Source organism: Labrus mixtus, chromosome 14 (assembly GCF_963584025.1).
Source record: "Labrus mixtus chromosome 14, fLabMix1.1, whole genome shotgun sequence".
NCBI lineage: Eukaryota > Metazoa > Chordata > Actinopteri > Labriformes > Labridae > Labrus > Labrus mixtus.
Window position 1 is genome coordinate 21,792,526 of NC_083625.1, and position 19,250 is coordinate 21,811,775.

The 19,250-nt window shown below is 44.5% G+C and overlaps 2 protein-coding genes and 4 non-coding genes across 6 annotated transcripts; 4 read left to right on the plus strand and 2 right to left on the minus strand.

Moving 5' to 3' along the window:
- Nucleotides 1–954: 954 nt before the first annotated feature.
- On the minus strand, nt 955–2,110 carry LOC132988409 (heat shock protein beta-11-like). Its single transcript, XM_061055794.1, has one exon. The coding sequence runs from the start codon at nt 2,032–2,034 to the stop codon at nt 1,384–1,386; it is 651 nt and encodes a 216-aa protein (XP_060911777.1). The 5' UTR covers nt 2,035–2,110; the 3' UTR covers nt 955–1,383.
- Nucleotides 2,111–4,082: 1,972 nt separating this feature from the next.
- trnaa-agc (transfer RNA alanine (anticodon AGC)) lies at nt 4,083–4,155 on the plus strand. Its single transcript has one exon. It is a non-coding gene; the product is annotated as a tRNA-Ala (tRNA).
- A 2,573-nt stretch (nt 4,156–6,728) lies between these two features.
- LOC132988410 (early growth response protein 1-like) lies at nt 6,729–9,312 on the plus strand. The gene is made up of 2 exons (XM_061055796.1): nt 6,729–7,523; nt 7,849–9,312. The coding sequence occupies exons 1-2, from the start codon at nt 7,310–7,312 to the stop codon at nt 8,874–8,876; spliced, it is 1,242 nt and encodes a 413-aa protein (XP_060911779.1). The 5' UTR covers nt 6,729–7,309; the 3' UTR covers nt 8,877–9,312.
- A 4,030-nt stretch (nt 9,313–13,342) lies between these two features.
- On the minus strand, nt 13,343–13,415 carry trnav-aac (transfer RNA valine (anticodon AAC)). The gene has a single exon. It is a non-coding gene; the product is annotated as a tRNA-Val (tRNA).
- Nucleotides 13,416–15,590: 2,175 nt separating this feature from the next.
- Nucleotides 15,591–15,663, plus strand: trnav-cac (transfer RNA valine (anticodon CAC)). The gene has a single exon. It is a non-coding gene; the product is annotated as a tRNA-Val (tRNA).
- A 350-nt stretch (nt 15,664–16,013) lies between these two features.
- Nucleotides 16,014–16,085, plus strand: trnad-guc (transfer RNA aspartic acid (anticodon GUC)). The gene has a single exon. It is a non-coding gene; the product is annotated as a tRNA-Asp (tRNA).
- Nucleotides 16,086–19,250: the final 3,165 nt, after the last annotated feature.

Genomic DNA, 19,250 nt, shown 5'->3' on the forward strand with positions numbered 1-19,250 from the left:
GTGTAGAGAGGTTAGCGATTCTTCTTTTTATTCACCACTAGGGGCAATATATCAAATCCGACATTCAGAACCTCTAACCGATGTAATCTCGCTTGTGTCGATTATTCGGTTATTTTCAGGGCAGTCACGTGATGGCACGTCCAGTCCGCGACATGGAAGCAACGTCCGTCGTTTGGACACATTTTGTCTTTAGGGAAGAAGACACCGAACAAAAAGAAGTCCGATGTAAACACTGCAGAAAAACTGAAAATGTATTTTCTACTGTTTTAGAGAAGTTCATTTCTACTTCAGAACTAAAATGTGTCGCTTTCATATCAAGCTTTGATTTCAGTTTGAAATATTCAATGAGTAACCTCAGAATAGTTCATCAGATATTCACTCTGTCATTATAAAACATGTCCCAGCTTTAATAGTGGAGCATGTTTACAGTAGAGACCTCGTCAGTGAACTATGAGGGCAAAAAGCTAAAACTAAATAATCGTTCATTCATCGTAATCGAGGTCAAATGTTCAATTAATTGTGATGTTGATTTGAGGTCAAATCTGTTAGACTTCATTTATCCTCAAAATGTTTACTTTTCTGGGTCTCTGGAGGACGTTTGAACACAGATTTGATAATGCACAGTAGATAAATATTAACTTTTTACAACAAAATAAATGTAGATCTTTTTTACATTTAAATATAATGTTTATATTTTTATATTGTAATGTTTATTTTTGGTCTTTTAAAGCCTCTACTCTAGAGACAGGACAGCGGAGAGAGAGAGTGGACTGACATGCGGAGCCACAGGTCAGACTTGAACCGGGGCCCGTCCGCTTGGACAACCGCAGCCTCCCGGTCCCTACATGGGCACGCACTGATCTCTAGGCTACAGGCACCCCCATTATATGCACAGTCATCATTCGTCACGTACCGAAGAGGAAACCAACAAGTTTGACCAAAATGAACAAGTCGTGAAACTTCACACGAGTTTATTAAAAAGATTCATTTTTTAAATCAAAGTGCGAGTTAAGAATATCAGCGTCCTGTTCCCCGGCTGATCAGATACACGACACTGGAGCTACAAAGATAAGAATATACATGAGATGGTTCACTCTGTTTGATAATTATCATTTCAACACAGTGTGGAATATTTACACTTCTGTCAAGGAGATTGATCATTTTTAATCGTCCTGTCTCTTTAAACATGACAAACAGGAAGTCTGAAACAAATCTAACTTCATTATGACTCGTCAAATATCACAGGTGACCTTATTAAAGAGTTAAAATTAAAGTGCCAGTTAATAATACAAGCTTCATGTCCCCTCCGTCCTTCACATTTAGAAACACACACTGAAACTACAAAGATGGGGGAAAAGAAACGATGGTTCACTCTGTATGGTTTCAGTTTTTAGCCAGACAGCTCTCTGCGGAGGAGGAGGAGGTGCTGCTCTCCTCAGCCACGCTGCTGGACGAAGTGATTGCGGGGGTCGACGTGATGTTGATTGGGATGACCCTCTCCTTCCCATCATGCACTGGTTTTTCCTGCAGTCCCAGAATCTGCAGACGTCCCCCCACCAGCGAGCAGGTGACAGCCTCCGGGTCGACGCCGTCGGGCAGGTCGAACTCCTGCCTGAACTCCTGACACCTGTACGAGTATGAGCCCTTCTTGTCCTCCTTCTTCTTCTCTGTGCGTCCGCTCACCCTCAGCTTCCTGCCCACCTGTTTGACTGACAGCTCCTCTGGGGAGAACTCCTGCGTGTCCAGACTGAGGGCAAAGTTGCCCCCATCCCTCCCCAGCTCCTGGAAGGCGATGGGCTTAAAAAACCCTGCAGAGGAGGAGGAGGAGGAGTCAATCTCCTCAAAGATCTTCTGGTGCAGACGCTCCATGTACTCCATGCTCTGCCTCATCTCCTGCATTTGACGGATCATCTCCTGCTCCAGCTGGAAGAACAGTGGCCGGGTCTCGGGCCACAGGCTGCGGACCGGCCAGTGCAGGTCCAGGAAGGGCGTCATGGCCATCGGGGAGGGCTGGAAGACTCGGGGACACAACATCCTGATGGTGGCGGTGGAAGAGGTTTAGCTTTAAAATCAGCAGCTTCAGTCTGGGGTCTGTTTGTCTGATGAGCGTCTGTCAGCTGCTTATATACCCACACAAGCCAGCCGGAAACTTCCAGCAGCATTCCTGTGTGTGTGTGTGTGTGTGTGTGTGTGTGTGTGTGTGTGTGTGTGTGTGTTTGTGTGTGTGTGCTCACAGTCTAAAAGCAGCCCGGTTGGTATTCCTGCAGCCGGCTGCCACATGCCGACATGTCTCAGCTTTGTCCTATTTCTGCTGCACGCTCTGTCATGGTCTTTATAAAGCAGGTGAACACAAACACACACACGCACACGCACACACACACGCACGCACGCACACACACACGCACACACACACACACACACACACACACACACACAAAGAGTGATTTTATTTCTTTACTTAAGTAATAAACTTAATGTAAGTTGTCTTTCCTCTATCAGACCTGTTCGCTCTCCGGTCATTAAAAGTTTGATGATGTCATATTTTATTTTTGACACTTTCCTCTCCAGCAATCTGAAAGATGTTATGATATCAGCTGCTCCTCTTACTGTCATGATTGGGATCAGAAACAGCTTACGGATGAATTTGGAGGAGACGTCACGGATACGTGGGAGCATCGTGTTTTGTGTCCTTGGGGTTGGCGGGCAGAAGGCGTCCGTCCTTAATACACAAAAACATTCTTACACATCTTTGTATTCCACGTCCTCGACATGACTGGATCGTAAAATGTGTGACGTGTGAGAAGTTTCTCTTTGAATAAACGCTAGGTTACCTTTAAGGAGACGTTGGTTATCTGGTGTTGAATTATCCGGTGATACTCCGGCAGATGTTCGTCTTTCGAGGACCTTTGTTTCAAAATAATGTTAAAGGGGCTATATGTAACTTTCAAAAATACTGTGTTTGTAGTGACACTGCAGGCCGTTAGGCGAACTGCACCAGTAACCTGTTGCTCGCTCTCCCTCGCGTGCTCGTCATACGTGCTCATACGTACACAAACGAGCATCATCATCGGCCGTGAAATACTGGATATTTACCGGCATAATGTTTACAGAGGAGGTAAGTGGTCATACACGTGAAAGTCTGTGAAGGAGTCTGTGTGTCTGTATTCATTCTCCATCCTACAAACGACAGTCTCTGGCTGAGAGCAGTGTACTTTTTCACATCAGTTAACCGTTCGCTTATTAATGGGCGATAGAAAACGATTTATAGGCCCTACATGTAAAAAGTCTCGATCGACACACACTGTACGGGGGGGTGAATGTTTTGATGACTCATCAGTTTTGATTTGATGAAGGGTAAGAGTTATTCACAATAAGACGTGTAGCTGACCTGATTGACAGGCGGGCATGGTGTAACGGTTTGTCAGGAGGTTTAAAACCAGCCTCAGCTCCAGATCTCAGCCTGTCGTTAGGTTGACTGAAAGTTAGACTGAGACAGCATTGCCAGCATGGAGACCGCCATCGATGGGACTCCAGCGCCCCCTGCAGGAACAGACGGGTGACGCCCCTCAGGCTTCAAACATTCATATTAACAGTGCATGGTTACAACTATAAATTGAAGGATTTCTCTGGCTTTGATATGTGTTGGAAACATTTGAGGTAATGTAAGTACTCAACAACAAATATATAATGTTTAGTCCATTTTTAATTAATTAAGACTTTTTAGTGTAAAAATTCGACATATTACACCTTTAATGTGTCAGACTGATGATAAATGAAGTCAGTAGCGAGTCACAGTGAAGTGTCAGCCTCCAGTTTTACAGTTTTAACCGATTAAAGTTAAACAGCTGTTTCTAATCGACTCACCGAGAGCGTTTCTATTTTTGATTTTACAGTGAATCATCTCGCACCTCCCGCCCTTTAGATTCCGGCCAATCACATCAGTTCTGGTCCTTGTTCACCCAATCAGACGTCGTCCGCTGTAAAGACAGGAAACAGGTCGACTAACTATTTCCAGTAATCATCGTGACTCCTCTGAATGTGCTGACTAGAAATAGTGACAGCGGTGAAGAGGAGTTGTCATCGGGGGATTAGCTCAAATGGTAGAGCGCTCGCTTAGCATGCGAGAGGTAGCGGGATCGATGCCCGCATCCTCCAGCCACTCCTTTTCCAACCCGATGTTGCCCTGATCCGGAACAACACCGCTAATATCAATCATCTTTAAACATTCACCGGCACGTCGGGGACGTCTGAATCTCCGCATGGTTTGCAATATTAAGACCCAAATATTCAGTTAAGTTCGTCCGCTATCTGTTTGAGTCTCCGGATCGATCCTCTGAGAGAAACATGTCAGATAGTTTTAAGAAAGGGTTTTATTTGGAGAGTTTAAACTCCCAGACAGGTTTACAGGAGTTTTGAGGTCTGATTTCACGGGCTCCGTGAACGTCTCAAGAGTTTCTGGGTTTGCAGTTTGTTGAAGAAGTTTTTTTCTCGTTTAATGATCATAAATAGGCTATCTTTTTAGAGCTCAGTGTATTCATTGATTAAGGTCAACAAATGCACTCCTTAAAACGGTAAACATGGATATCTAAAATATTTGAATGTTTATTTTTTGCACATTTTGAGACCTCTATATCATCTTTAACCAGACATAAGCAGTGCACAGATCATCCACCAGGGGGCAGATGGCTGCCACACAGGATATCAGAAATGGCAGTAAACCTTAAAGTTCTTACTGAAACTTCAGAGGAGATATTTACTGGACTGAGTCGACATGTCATTAACCCTTTACAGGCTTTAATTGAATCATTTGACATGCTTTAACTGGGATATTTATATTTATTGTGTTTTTTATATGCAAAATGTTGTGATGAAAATACACACGAGTAATCATCTTCTATTCCATCTGATCTATTTAGAAATGAAACAGTAAGGGTAAGAGCCTGAAGGTTTCATGATGTCACTGTAAAGAGGTTACAGTGAAAATACTCAAGTGTTTTCAAAGTGATGTCAGAGTTAAGTTCTAATAATGACATCATCTCACAGGGACACGGGTCTTTGACTGGAAGTTTTGTATTATTGCGAGGCCGCACTTCGAGCTGTTATTTTATCTTATTTTTTATAAGTCAAATGATTATCGTCTGTTGAATGTGTTGAATGATGGTGGTCATAATGACGGCGTCATGGCAACAGAGAAAACTGACTTCAGAGCACATGACCAGAAGAAGCTCAGATATACCTGCAGCCCTCCTGAGGATCTGCTGCTAACAAAGAGCCGTTTTCACGCAGGCGCTCCTCAAAATATCATTTTAGGAGGACTGCTCCGGATATTCTCCTGATCTGGTTGTTCACACATGAACCTCACAGCAGAGACTAACCCTGTCAGTCAGGAGGGGGTTGGGGGGGGGGGGGGGGGTCCTCCTGAGGAAAGACTTGACATTAAAAAAAGAGTAGAGTCCTCTATACAACGCTATAATGAGAATATTTGTCTTTCTATCAATAGTTGAACTGAACCACAATCTGAACTAAAGAGTGGAGAAGAACATACTGGAGAACAGGAAACATAATGCAGCAGGTTCATTAGAGCACAGAGATGGTAGAGGTGGCGTGCAGACAGTCTATGGTCGTGCAGCGATCACAGAGAATAAACGTCACCACCCCCTCCCACTCGCTCCAGGTGAATTCTCCTGATTATATCCTGCTGTGTTCTCACATCAGCTCACTCTGACTTTCTACAGAATAAATACGAGGAGGCTGGAGGAGAAACTCCGGGTGAAGAGAGAAACATTCAGCTGGTTGTGTTCACACATGACGCTCAGCACGGAAATGTTAGGAGATCACGCATCAATTATTGCAACTCTCTACTGGCAGGTCTTCCTACATGCACTATCAAACCTCTGCAGATGATACAAAATGCAGCAGCACGACTGGTCTTCAACCTTCCTAAAAGAGCACATGTCACTCCGCTGTTCATCTCCTTACACTGGCTCCCAGTTACTGCTCGCATCAAATTTAAAACTCTGCTGCTCGCTTACAAAACAGCGACAAAAACGGCTCCTCTTTACTTTAACGCTCTCATCCAGGTCTACACTCCCTCCCGCCCACTACGCTCTGCCAATGAAAGGCGTCTGATCCAACCTTCACAACAGGGTCCTAAGTCTCTGACTAGACTCTTCTCCTCTGTCGCCCCCCGGTGGTGGAACGAACTTCCAAACTCCATTCGATCTGCAGAGTCCCTCTGCACCTTTAAGAAGAGTTCAAATCTCACCGTTTAATGTTGATAATCTCAGAAGAGATTTGAACGACACTGTTCTGACTGTTTGCTTTGTTCACTGAGAGGCTAAGAAACCAGCAGATTAAATAAAACTGAGTGCTTTTAAAAGCAGCAGCACTAACTCTTAGTTTAGACTGTTGACTGTGATTCTGTACTGTCCTTGACTTCTTGTTGTGTTTTCTATTCAGTCATGGTGTCAGTGAGCTGCTCTCTGTGAGATCTCTGAAACAGGACATGTGCAGGTTTAAGTCATATACAGTACTGAATGACTTCCCGCCTGAAAAAGCTGAGTCCTACTTTGACTTCAGACACTGTGAATGTTCAACCTGCAGCTCTCAGATCCGTCCGACAGGAAGACACCCATATAAGGTCTGAGGAAGTGATGACGCGGCTGGAAGCGCTCCATGTGACGTAGAGGCCAAAAAAACAGCTCTGCGCCGTGACGTGTCGCGGGGGCTTCCGGCCATGGCGCTTGGCTGAGCGCCGTTAACGGCTCCGGTCCGGCCGACAGCAGTGAGCACCGAGCCGGACCGAGAACTGAACTCTATCGGATCCTTTAGGGTCCAGATTCAGAGTAACAAAGGGAGTGAGTTGCACCGGAGAACCGAATCAACCGGAGCTACGCGCTTACCCCCCAAATATGGGCTTCCTCCCTGCCATAAATGGAAATCTACGTCACGCAGGAGTCTTTATAAAGCCGGGAATCCTCATTGAAGGATCCTGACAAGACTGAAGTTCAAGGTGTCAGCGCGAGCTCTCAAAACACTGACCGGAAACAAATGTTTATGTTTACTTTTCTGTGATGACATCATCACAAACTTACTGAATCCTCCAAACCCGGGACCCGTACCAGGACCCGGACCCGCGGACCCTCCAGCCTTGGAGCACCAGCTGCCTCAGCAGCAGCTTCAGCCCGGCCGGAGTGCCTCTCCAGCGGCGAAGCACAACCCGCTCCCGGCGCAGGATCAGAGCGGTGCTCACGAGCTCCCGAAGCGGCTCAGCTCACCGGCTTCCTCGTCCTCCTCCTCTTGCAGGGAGATGGCAGCGACCAAAGCGGAGCTGTTCCTGTCCGCTCTGCAGATCTCGGACCCTCTGGCCGGTCTCCCGCAGCCCCTCTCCCCGCTGGACGGTTTCTCCAAGCTGGAGGAGCTGCGCATGCTGCTGCAGAACGCCGCGGCGGGAGGCTCGCTGCTGGCCGCCTCCGCTGCAGAGGGAGCCGGGCTGCTGACCGGGGATCCCGGGGAGTACGCAGGTGAGAAGCGCGAGGAGTGGGGTTATATATAAGTATAAATGTAAACACCTTTAAAAGTTTCACCTGCAGTTAGAAAAATGTAAATATGGAGAAATAAACTTTAATAATGAAATAAGTTGGATCAGTTTTTAGACATTTGATGAATATTTAAAGTCATTCAGTCAAACCGTTAATCTTAATGAGATGTTTTTAGTTTACACATGTTGCTCTGTTAATAACATGAGAGGTCAGTCAGCTGACTCCTTACAGCCAATCAGATCACAGCAAACTTCAGTCAGCTGTTACCTGTCACTCACCTGTCTCTCTCTCTCCCTCTCTCCCTCAGACTCTCTATCGGACCTGTCCGACCTGCAGTCTCTCCCCCCTCTCACCCCCCGCCTCCCCCATCTGGCCTACAGCGGGCGCTTCTCCTTCGAGCCTTCGACCTCCTGCGGCGGCCTGTGGACGGAGCCTCTCCTCAGCCTGGTCACAGGATTGGTCAGCATGGCATCTCCTCCTGCTGCAGCCTGCTGCCTCTCTTCATCTTCATCATCATCGTCACTGTCCCAGCAGAGCTTCAGCTGCGGCAGTGATGTCACCTCTATCATCTCTTCAACACCGACCTACACCACCGCTGCCGGTTCCTCCCACCTCCCTCCTGCTGACTCCCAGACGGCCCTCCCATCTTTCCAGCCACAGGGCCCCCCTCCCGCCTACCACTCCTCCTCCTCCAGGCTCGGCCTTCCCTCGCCTGTGGTGGTACCAATGCTCCCGGATTACCTTCTGCCTCAGGCGCTGCAGGACAGCGAGCTAGCTGTTGACCAGAAACCTGTCCTGATACAGAACCCGCCCCCCCTCACGCCACTCTCCACCATAAAGGCCTTCTCCTCCCAGATCCAGACCCAAAACCACACCCCACAGGACCAGATCGCTAAGACCAGCAGGAGCAGGAAGTCACCTGCAGGCCGGCAGTGCAAGACTCCGCCACATGAGCGTCCATACGCCTGCCCGGCTGACGGCTGTGACCGTCGCTTCTCCCGCTCCGACGAGCTGACCCGACACGTGCGCGTGCACACTGGTCAGAAACCGTTCCAGTGTCGCATCTGCATGCGCAGCTTTAGTCGCAGCGACCATCTGACCACGCACATCCGCACTCACACGGGCGAGAAGCCGTTCTCATGTGGGGAGTGCGGACGCAAGTTTGCTCGCAGCGACGAACGCAAAAGACACGCCAAGATCCACCAGAGACAACGAGAGCGCAAGACCTGCTCCCCCTCTGCCCCCCTCCCCTACAACTCCCCGTGCTCCTCATACTCCTCCCCCGCTCATAGCTCCTCCTCCCCCGCTGACCCACCCCTCCTCCCCTCAGTCTGAGCTCCTCCCTCACAGCCCCAACACCTGCTGACGGACAGGAAGTCACCTGTGACCTTTGACCCCTGACTAAACTCACTGAACACAAACTTCAGGTCAAAGGTCAACAGAGGTGAGGAGCAGCTTGTGTTGATTGGCTTGTTTGAGCCTCCTCAGCCGCCGTAGTTCCTCTAACAATGTGAGAAAGACTCTCAGGACCAAACCTCAACCTGCTGATTCAAGCCGGCCTGGTTTCATTTATGAACGAGTGTAAATAACTTGTGTAAATAACTTTTGTAAACACAGCGTGTACAAGTAGTATAATGTTCACTCATGAATGTGTACAGTATTCTACCTACTGCGTAGGTTTCAGATGTTTGTATGTTTACATGCAGCTCAGTGTTTGACTTCCACTGAACGTTTGTTTCTTTAAAGCTTAAAGAATAAAAAGTCGACATCCTGATCGAGCTTTTATTTCAAACTCAAACTGGATTCATGAGATTTACACTGACACACCTTTTTATCTCTCTGAGTCTCCAGCACAGATCTTCATCCTGCAGCAGGTTAACAGTCCCACAATACAGTCTGGGGCGGCTGTGGGACAGTTGGTACAGCCAGAAGGTTGGCGGTTCAATCGCCAGCTCCTACAGCCACATGTCTGATGTGTCTGTGGGCAACCCCAAGTTGCTCCTGCTGCTTTGTCAGCAGTGTGTAAATGTGTATGAATGGTATTAGTGACTGCTAATGGACTCTTTACGCAGCAGCCTCTACCATCCGTGTGTAAATGTGTAGGTGTGACCTGCAGTGTAAAAGTGCTTTGAGTAGTCAGAAGACTAGAAAAGAGCCATACAAGCTCAAGTCCATTTACCTGCTGCAGGATGAAGATCTGTACAGGACACATTCAGACACTTTTTGAACTTTAAGTTATTTAGAGTCCAAAGAAAAATAAGACGTTAGTTCAGATATAAAAAATCACGTCAATCATAAAGGATCTGATAAAAGGTCGTCAGGTGCAGACATGTTGACAAACAGCTGATCAATAAAAACAAGATTACAGCAACAACCAAAGGGAGCACAGCATGCACGCCGACTGACTGAAGAGGAAGAAAAAAGGAGGAGAAGTTAAGTTCAGTTAAGTCAGCGTATACACAGTACACACTGGTATTTTTTTCAGCAGTAAATCCAGTGTGTGTGTGTGTATGTGTATTAAACAGCCAATAGGATCAGACTTGGCTCCCTGAAGGAAAGCATATTTCAACTTTAGCCAAATATGGTGTTTCCTGTCGCTGCAGCGGACATCCTGACGCCCAAACAAGGAACTTCCTGCTCCTAGTGCCGGGCCCTTAACTGGCGGGACGCCCAGAGTGTGTGTGTGTGTGTGTGTGTGTGTGTGTGTGTGTGTGTGTGTGTGTGTGTGTGTGTGTGTGTGTGTGTGTGTGTGTGTGTGTGTGTGTGTGTGTGTGTGTGTGTGTGTGTGTGTGTGTGTGTGTGTGTGTGTGTGTGTGATGTAACAACTAGTCGTTCAGGGATGGCAGGTTAGACTGGAGTGTGTGCGTGTGTAACAGATTACCTGCAGCCTGAGATGAGGAGAACAACGGCTCCCTCTGGTGGTCAAACTCTGTCAGTGTTTGATAATCTTTTATTTTAAAGCAGACTTTGCTCTCATCACTAACTTTAAACTTTTTCTCATAAAGCAGTAGTGATGTGTCGTTCGTGAACGATTCGTTCAAAAAGAACAAATCATCTGGGTGAACGAACTGAACTGAATCACTTACTGAAAAGAGTCGTTCATTCCTCAACTTCAGTTGCGCTCTCCTCTCTCCCGTCTCGTGTCTCTCTCTCTAGACCGCAAGAGTTGCTCAAGCCCGCACCTCCATCTCCCTCTCATGTCTCGAAAATTGAGGAAGTAGCAAATATTTTATTTAGGTGTCGCGAAAATGTATGTGCTTTTAATAGCTGCTGTCGGTTTGCAAACGGCGTATTTATCCAACTTAATTTCACTCAGATGACTGTTTCAGTAGCCTATGTGTGTGTGACTGGGATTGGTGACTCACAGTCTTGCACGTTCACTGAACTGTAGTACTGCAGGAGTCCTGAGTCTCTCTCTCCCAAGGCATCAGTCAGTCGTTCACTGAATGTACTGAACGGGAGCTCTGAGTTTCTCTCTCCCGCTCAGTCAGTCAGTGATTCGTATACTGAACGTACTAACTATATGATTGTTTTAGCAGCTTTCAGTTTGCAAACTGTAGCTTTATCCAACTAAATGATCAGCCCGTTGGCTTATTATTCACCACCGGCCGTTCTCAGTACGATCACAAGCAGAACTAAATATTCGGCCGTGTTTCAGCTTATTAAATTCTGATTCGCAGGCAGAGCTGCGGTGAAGCTTCATGTAGGCCTACAAGTAGTAAGTCAGAGGTTCATGCTGTATGGGGGTCCCTGTCAGGGGCTCATGCTGTATAGTGATCTCTGTCAGGGGCTCATGCTGTATAGTGATCTCTGTCAGGGGCTCATGCTGTATAGTGATCTCTGTCAGTGGCTCATGCTGTATGGGGATCTCTGTCAGTGGCTCATGCTGTATGGGGATCTCTGTCAGGGGCTCATGCTGTATAGTGATCTCTGTCAGGGGCTCATGCTGTATAGTGATCTCTGTCAGGGGCTCATGCTGTATAGTGATCTCTGTCAGGGGCTCATGCTGTATGGGGGTCCCTGTCAGGGGCTCATGCTGGATAGTGATCTCTGTCAGGGGCTCATGCTGTATAGTGATCTCTGTCAGGGGCTCATGCTGTATGGGGATCTCTGTCAGGGGCTCATGCTGTATAGTGATCTCTGTCAGGGGCTCATGCTGTATGGGGATCTCTGTCAGGGGCTCATGCTGTATGGGGGTCCCTGTCAGGGGCTCATGCTGTATAGTGATCTCTATAAGGGGCTCATGCTGTATAGTGATCTCTGTCAGGGGCTCATGCTGTATGGGGATCTCTGTCAGGGGCTCATGCTGTATAGTGATCTCTGTCAGGGGCTCATGCTGTATAGTGATCTCTGTCAGGGGCTCATGCTGTATGGGGATTCTTGGCATGGCAAAGTTTTATTATGTTATATTATTTAATTATTCTTTATTTATTCTTATTAGCTTTCTATTCAACTAAAACAGTAACTGATGTTATTGTGATTATTTAAATGTGTGTATTTAAGAAAACAGACACGTTACAGTTGTTTTTGTCTTTATCAGTGTTACAGGGAGATCATAAACAGTGCAACAGCGCCACTCGGCCCTAGACTCATATGTTGTGGTTAAAACTAGTACTGCACCCTGATCCCTCATGACTCGTAGTTTTAATGGGATACAAAGTGTAATATTTGTGTGTCAGGTGTAGTGAAACGGACGTAAATTAAGTGATGAACTCTTTAATTATTTAATTTTTCCCGCCGTAAAGAGCCTGATAACGTTCATTTCCCCCGGTGAAACAGCCGTTTATTAAAATGATCACAGGATCACGTGGTCAGACTGATCCACAATCTGTGTGTTTAAGGCCCTGACACACACCGGAAGAGAGAGCCAAAACACTCGACAACTCAAAACCTTTAATGTGAAGAACATCTTCGCTCAGCATGAGACAGAAAATGTTCAAGATGATTGGATTGAATCGGACAACTCTTAAAGTTGATCTGAAAGATGAGTTTCTCTTTCCTCTGTTAAGCGTGTGGTGGATTGTACTCACACGAGGTGTTTAATATGGCCACAGTACATTACTGTATTGAGAAAAAAAAAATAGATAAATTATATACATTTTTACCTATTTATTTACTTTTCCTTGTACAAAGGGCAGGTTGATATGTTTTTCTTCCTCCTGCCCCTTTTCGTTAAAGTTAAAGGGGACATATTCTGAAGAATCCACTTCTACAGTGTTTGTGAACATATATTTGGGTAACCTGAGTGTCTACTGACCCACAAAATGTGAAATAAACCCATCCAGTCCTTTGTTTGTGGTCTGCATAAGTCTTACAACACAGAGAAAAATGCCTCGTTTTAAATGTGCTCTCCTTGTGATGTCACAGTGGGATTCTGGTGGGATCCCTCCCCCTCCCCTGATATCTCCACTCATGGACTCCACCCCCAGCCTAGAACAAAGCTTTTGCGCAGGTCCGCCATTTTTATTCTCGTTACAGGGGAAAACGCACACCAAAACGGAGCGTTCTGAGAGAGCTGGTTTATACAGGGTCACAAACCTTCTCTGGTGCTTGATTCATGTTATATTTTGACCACAGCACAGACACGCGAAAGCTCCTCGGTTCGAAACATGTTTTCAAACTCTTGGAAATAAGCAGCGAGTTTGTCTGAGAGAAATGGAGGAAGGGTGCTGTGAAGGGACAAAAACGTAACTGCTGGAATATATTAAAGGCGTGGTGTGTGAGTTGTGTTCGTTTATATAAATGATTAAAATCAAAATGACTTTTAAAACAATTTTAATATAAAAAAATAAATAAAAACATGTTTCCGCCCGGTCTCGAACCGGGGACCTTTCGCGTGTTAGGCGAACGTGATAACCACTACACTACGGAAACTGGTGCACAAGTGTAACCACTGATAAATAATAAACATAATCCTTTACCTGCAGCTCTCCTCATGTTTTCTTTGTTTAAATATCTGTCACTGAAAAGTAAATTGTCCATTATTACTAAAAAATGGTCAACACACATCCGGTTTTGACGTCTAACTTTCAAACTAAACGTGCAGGACTTTGTAAAGGGCCTGGTTCACTAAAGGTTAGTGTGCCGAAAAACGTGTTTAAAACAAGCAGCAACCTCCGGTGTTGAAAAATGAAGCCGATGCGGAAGTGCAAAATCCTGCAGCTCGTCGAGTGTCCACTAGAGGCAGGCTGCAGAAGCACAGGAAGTCACATACACATGACTGGCAAAAAAACAAAACAATTTTACAGCAGTGATCTTGTAGTTCTCCTGTGATCTTGTAGTTCTCCTGAGATCTTGTAGTTCTCCTTGTAGTTCTCCTGTGATCTTATAGTTCTCCTGAGATCTTGTAGGTCTCCTTGTAGTTCTCCTGTGATCTTGTAGTTCTCCTGTGATCTTGTAGTTCTCCTGAGATCTTGTAGTTCTCCTGTGATCTTGTAGTTCTCCTGTGATCTTGTAGTTCTCCTGTGATGTACAGCAGTGTACCTACTAATACAGTTTGGACTGTCTTGTACGAAAACCGGAGGAGGTCTCGACTGTAAGAAGTTCTTGGTCGAGTTATTTTGTAAAATATAAAAGTCATCACATGTCAGTGCTGGCTCTGAATGATGCGTCTGCTGTGGTCCATGTCGCTGCGGGGCACGAGACATGAAATACCGGCGTCCTCCGTCCAGCCTGTGGACCTCCTAAACCCTGAAAACAGCAGGACACATTTTTAATTTGACTTTAAGACTGTAATCATCTCCAACATCAATTTGTCGTCTCAAAAACGTCCAGAAGAGACTTAAGTGAGGAACAGTAAATATTCAGAGTCGCCTCCTTTACTGTAAGTTCAGACAGTAAAGGTCGAAAGCCGAGCAGACCGATCGCCTCTGCTTGTAACATTTAAATAAAGGTTAAATGAACGTGAGACTACATTGATGTGGCCGACCAGTTTTTATAACTGTTATAAATGTTTCTATTAAAGCTATGTGTACAAACCTGCTGGTTATGATGGTTATGATGGCGTGGAGTGGTCAGTAAAGTTTAATGTCTGAGACGCTCCAAAGTCCATCTTCATTTCACCACCTCGCCTCCTAACTGTACGTGCACGGGTCAGCATTTTCTTACTGGTGTGAACATTTCACCGTCAGGTTAATTTCTATAGATCACAACTTTGCGTGGGAAGTGGCGTATGCCAGTTTCAAACCCCTTCTCTGTTTACATATTTTTAAATGAGTCCATTGCCTCGTTTTGGCAAGCCCAGCAGCTCTTGTTGAAATTTCTGAGACGCGTGCTGAGCAACTGACCAATAACGACAGAGCGGATCGGCAGACCAATCAGAGCAGACTTGGCCCACGTGGGGTCTAACAGTGTGGGCTCAACAGAGTGCAGCTGACAGACTCAGAGCGGAGAGGGAGCAAGGAGGAGCAGTACATGAAAACAGACACTTTTTTCGGACTTTAGCTATTGTGAATGTACAAAAGTAGGTACGTAGATTAAATATAAGAACCCCAAAAAGGCATAATATGGGCTCTTTAACAGGAAAGTTTCTAACTTTGATGCAGCAAAAATGTAAAATAGCCTTTCTAAATATTTTGTGGAGTAATGCTCGTCTAAAAAGAGTGAAGTCAAGCTCGTTAGCTGAAGTTCGTTAGCTTGGTTTACAAATTGGAGATAGTGGTGCATTAATAATATCCACATCATGATTAAAATGTTGAACTTTGACCTGTTGTGATCTGAGTCAACTGCTACAAAGCCTTCAAAATAAAAGCTCCACATGTCATACTGTTTACAAGGCGAAACTGAAGTTCACAGAGCAAAGAGTCTGTGTAGTGGATTTACTTTTTACTACTTTTTTGCTACTCCAAGTGACAACCTTCAGGAGTCACAACACTCACAGTTACCTGTCTCATCAACCCCGACTAATAAGGACATGAATTCAGCACATGAAGACATGGCAGAGCATCTGGGACGTCTACAAGATGAGCTGCAGAGTCTAAGGAAAGACATAAACATCCTGCGTCCTATAGGGAACACTTTACCGAACTTCAAGACAGTAAAACCACTACCGTTTCCGTAGTGTAGTGGTTATCACGTTCGCCTCACACGCGAAAGGTCCCCGGTTCGAAACCGGGCGGAAACACATTTTTTGGTAGATTTTAAAGTAATCTTTACGATTTTATAGTGTCAAACTTTGTATTTCAGCACACAGAAAACTGTTTCCTGTTTGTAATTTTCCTTTTTTCCGTTTCATGCAAAGTCAGTAATGTTACTCTGGGGCTTTTTCATCAACTTTTTTTTATCCCTAGAATAAATCCTTGCAAATGTTATATATGTGTCATCATTAGAGGTCTTTAACTTTCAATGAAATGACTATTTGCGCCTTGTTCTTTTAATGTAAAAATAGTAAAAAAGTGTTGCCACAGCGCCACTTGTCCATACACAGCAGTGTTATGGTCAAAAATGGTACTGCACCACGCCAGCTTCAGCCAGTCCTCGTTAGTATAGTGGTGAGTATCCCCGCCTGTCACGCGGGAGACCGGGGTTCAATTCCCCGACGGGGAGGCACACGTTTTCCCTTGCTAACATTCTACTTTAACATCTTACCTACACCTATGACACATTAAATGCCAGATTCTCATTTGTTGTAACCTGCTGTTTTTCTCTGTTCTGTTTTAACATGCAGATAATTTTTATTTGAAGACTATTATATAAAAAAACACAAATAAAAAACACAATGGGCTCTGGAAACCGTACTGGGAATTGATATGTTCTCATCTAAAGCACGTCATCTGGTCATTGTGTGTCCGCTCTTTCATGCGCAGCTTTATGTTTCATAGATTGTGTTCAAACCCTTGTCATCACTTTTTAAAACTTTGTTTTAACACCACATGTAATAGTTTCACTGTAATCCTTAAGGCAGAAGGTGTAGGTGATACTGATCAGCGAATACTGATAAACAAAGAAAACTGTGTTTAAGTTATAAAGACGTGAGGATGTATCATGTGGTGTAGTGTTTAATTTGTCCACCAGAGGGCGATCCAGCTTCACTTACACTGCATGAGCTGCCCTGTGTCGTTGAGGGAGTTCATCAGAGTTATCAGACTGTTTCTTTTGAACACTGTTTCTTTGTTGCTCGTCGTTACAGTACGTCTGTGTTCACACTGAACTGGACTTCAGGGTCAAGCGAATCCGGGTCTCTGATGTGAAACCACCCTAAATCCTAAATGGAACAAACCTTTAAACTTTGATATGATTCTATTAAAAATCTGTTTCAAGCTACCGCAACAAAAGTAGATTCCTGGACAGCCAGCATTGATTAAATATTTATTTTTGTTTATCAGATTGCAGGAAAACTGTGGCACATGTTCTAAATTATACAAACAAACTCTTTCTGTGCAGTTTAGACAGTGTACAGGAGTTTGCTTCAGTGTTTGATGGCGTCCTTCCTCTCACCTGATGAAAAAGAAAAACTAGGGGCTTTCTGACCGATTTGAGTCGGTGGCGAGCTCAATTTGAAGGTGGGATTTTACAGCCCTGTTCCTCCTTGCCTGCAGTGTGTCACACACATGGAGGCTGAATGGTGGTCGAGTTGTGGTCGAGCACGGTGTGAATGGGCCGAATAGTGTTGGAAAAGTGGGACAGACACCTCAGACCCCTTGGAGGAAGGGGCCTTTAATGGACCTGAAATAAATATGGAGCTTTTTGTTGCTTTGCCAGCTCCACCCTCTTGTCAAAACATTACCAACAAATTTGTGCACTTCAGACGGTGTTCACGAGTTCCTCTGCAGCATGGACTGTAAATATTACTGCAGTTAAAAAACAAGAAATGATCCGATATCGGGCCTCTGGGAGATATTTTTTGTTGCAGTGGTAGTTTTAAGTTTTATAATCTGGTATCGTGACTCCCGTAGTTTGAAGGAGTGAAGAAGATTCCAGATGTTTATTCAAAACGTTTATTTTATCATCACACAGACAGAAATTAAAAAATGCTCAAATTGTCTCATTTTGGGGTAAAAGCAGAAACAAAATCTGCTGTGAATAACCGGTCCTTTGTGCATCTGCGACGTCTCCACACAGCCAGGGTCAGTGTGTGTGTGTGTGTGTGTGTGTGTGTGTGTCACAGACAAAGTCCTCTTGTCTTCAGTATTTCCTTCCATCACAGTGTTTATCCTTGTCTGTTCCTTCCTCTAAAGTGATTTTTTAGACATTTTTTATTTCTTTCAAATGTTTCTTATCTTCAGATGTACTGTCGTGATCACAGAGTGATGTGAAGCTCCAAAGGTTCTTCAGTCTGCTCTCATGTTTGAGGTTTTAGGAATTTATTTAAGGACTTAAAGGAGGAATATGTAGCTCACACACTGTAATGGAAAAATTCAGTTTACTGTCGAGGACACATTTTACTTACAGCTCGCTTGAGAAATGCTACAATAAGTTAATACATAATATTCGTGTTTTGTCTTTACCCAAGGATGACGGTTTCTCACAAATAGCTAAATATCAAAGATACTCAGACTTGAAGTTTCCTTGACATTACTGTTGTGCGACGTATATTGAAATGTATGACAAAATCTATTTGATATTTGACTGCGCCTGTATCTGCAATCCTTATATAGGCATGAAGGTTTTTTTGTGAAGCATGTGTATATAAACCCAAGCATATTGGCCCTCAGATTTACTGTTAGATAAGATATCTAAAATGTATTTTATATTACGCTTCACCTCTAACGATCTCTGTAGGCTACAATTCTTTTAAAAAAATGTGGAGCATCGCGAGCTGTCAGGTGATTTCTTTAGTTGTGTGTTTTATTTGATGAATTAATGTTTGTTTAATCGATTTACTTTAAAGATTAGAGAGGCTGCTTTCAGTAAATACATGTTAAGCGTTCAGCGCACAGGAATATCACAGCAGAAAATACTGAGACAAATTAAAACAGAAAAACTACAAACAGTTACTTTAAAAGGACAGAAAAACTTTCAGAGATACTAAATACAACTTTTAGCCTCTGAAATATGAAATATTTAAGAATTCAGAACATTAACATTAGATCATAACTAATCGGTATGTCCAGAGATTAAAATAATAAATACACTGATGTGCCACATGCATAATTGCACACAGCAGACGCACATAGGCCAGAGACTACATGTGACATAATAACGAATAAAGAAATCTGGAGGCTCTAAGACGGAGTCAGGACCTTCTTTAATGTAAGTGTTAAATTCTTATGTTTGGAAAGTAGGCTAATCGGATGAGAAGTGCACATTACACAGCGTTTGGTCAAACACTTTATTAATTTGTTGCAGGACGTTTCAGGTTTTCATTCATCTCTTTTAAAGTCTCATTAACGGCAAGCACGGAGTCCGTTAGTGCAGCCGAAGTAATCCGACACAGATGCAGGTTCGCCTGTACCACTTGTGCCTGATATTGAGGCTGACTGATGAAAGAAGCCACGGCTAGTGTCCTCCGGTCCGGGTGCTGCTTCTTTTAAGACCCGCAAAAGTAGTCTATATTGTAGTGATTGTATGATCTGACCAGTTTTTTTAAAACTAAAAGTAAAAAATTGTGATTATATTATAGCCTAGATTATGTACGTTACATGGATGTTTAATTAATTATTAAAAACTCCGCTGGAGTTTGGTTATCCACACCAACGCTGTTGAGATTTCCATGCAGGCGCATTTCTTCTGAAGCTCTTTAATCCTACATTTCAGACTGCCAAATAACAC

What these genes read in the sequence shown, in the direction of transcription:
- LOC132988409 (XM_061055794.1), bottom strand. Translation starts at nt 2,034, where the DNA reads ATGTTGTGTCCCCGAGTCTTCCAGCCCTCCCCGATGGCCATGACGCCC.
- LOC132988410 (XM_061055796.1), top strand. Translation starts at nt 7,310, where the DNA reads ATGGCAGCGACCAAAGCGGAGCTGTTCCTGTCCGCTCTGCAGATCTCG. An exon ending in GGATCCCGGGGAGTACGCAG is followed by an intron (nt 7,524 to 7,848) that starts GTGAGAAGCGCG and finishes TCTCTCCCTCAG; the next exon opens with ACTCTCTATCGGACCTGTCC.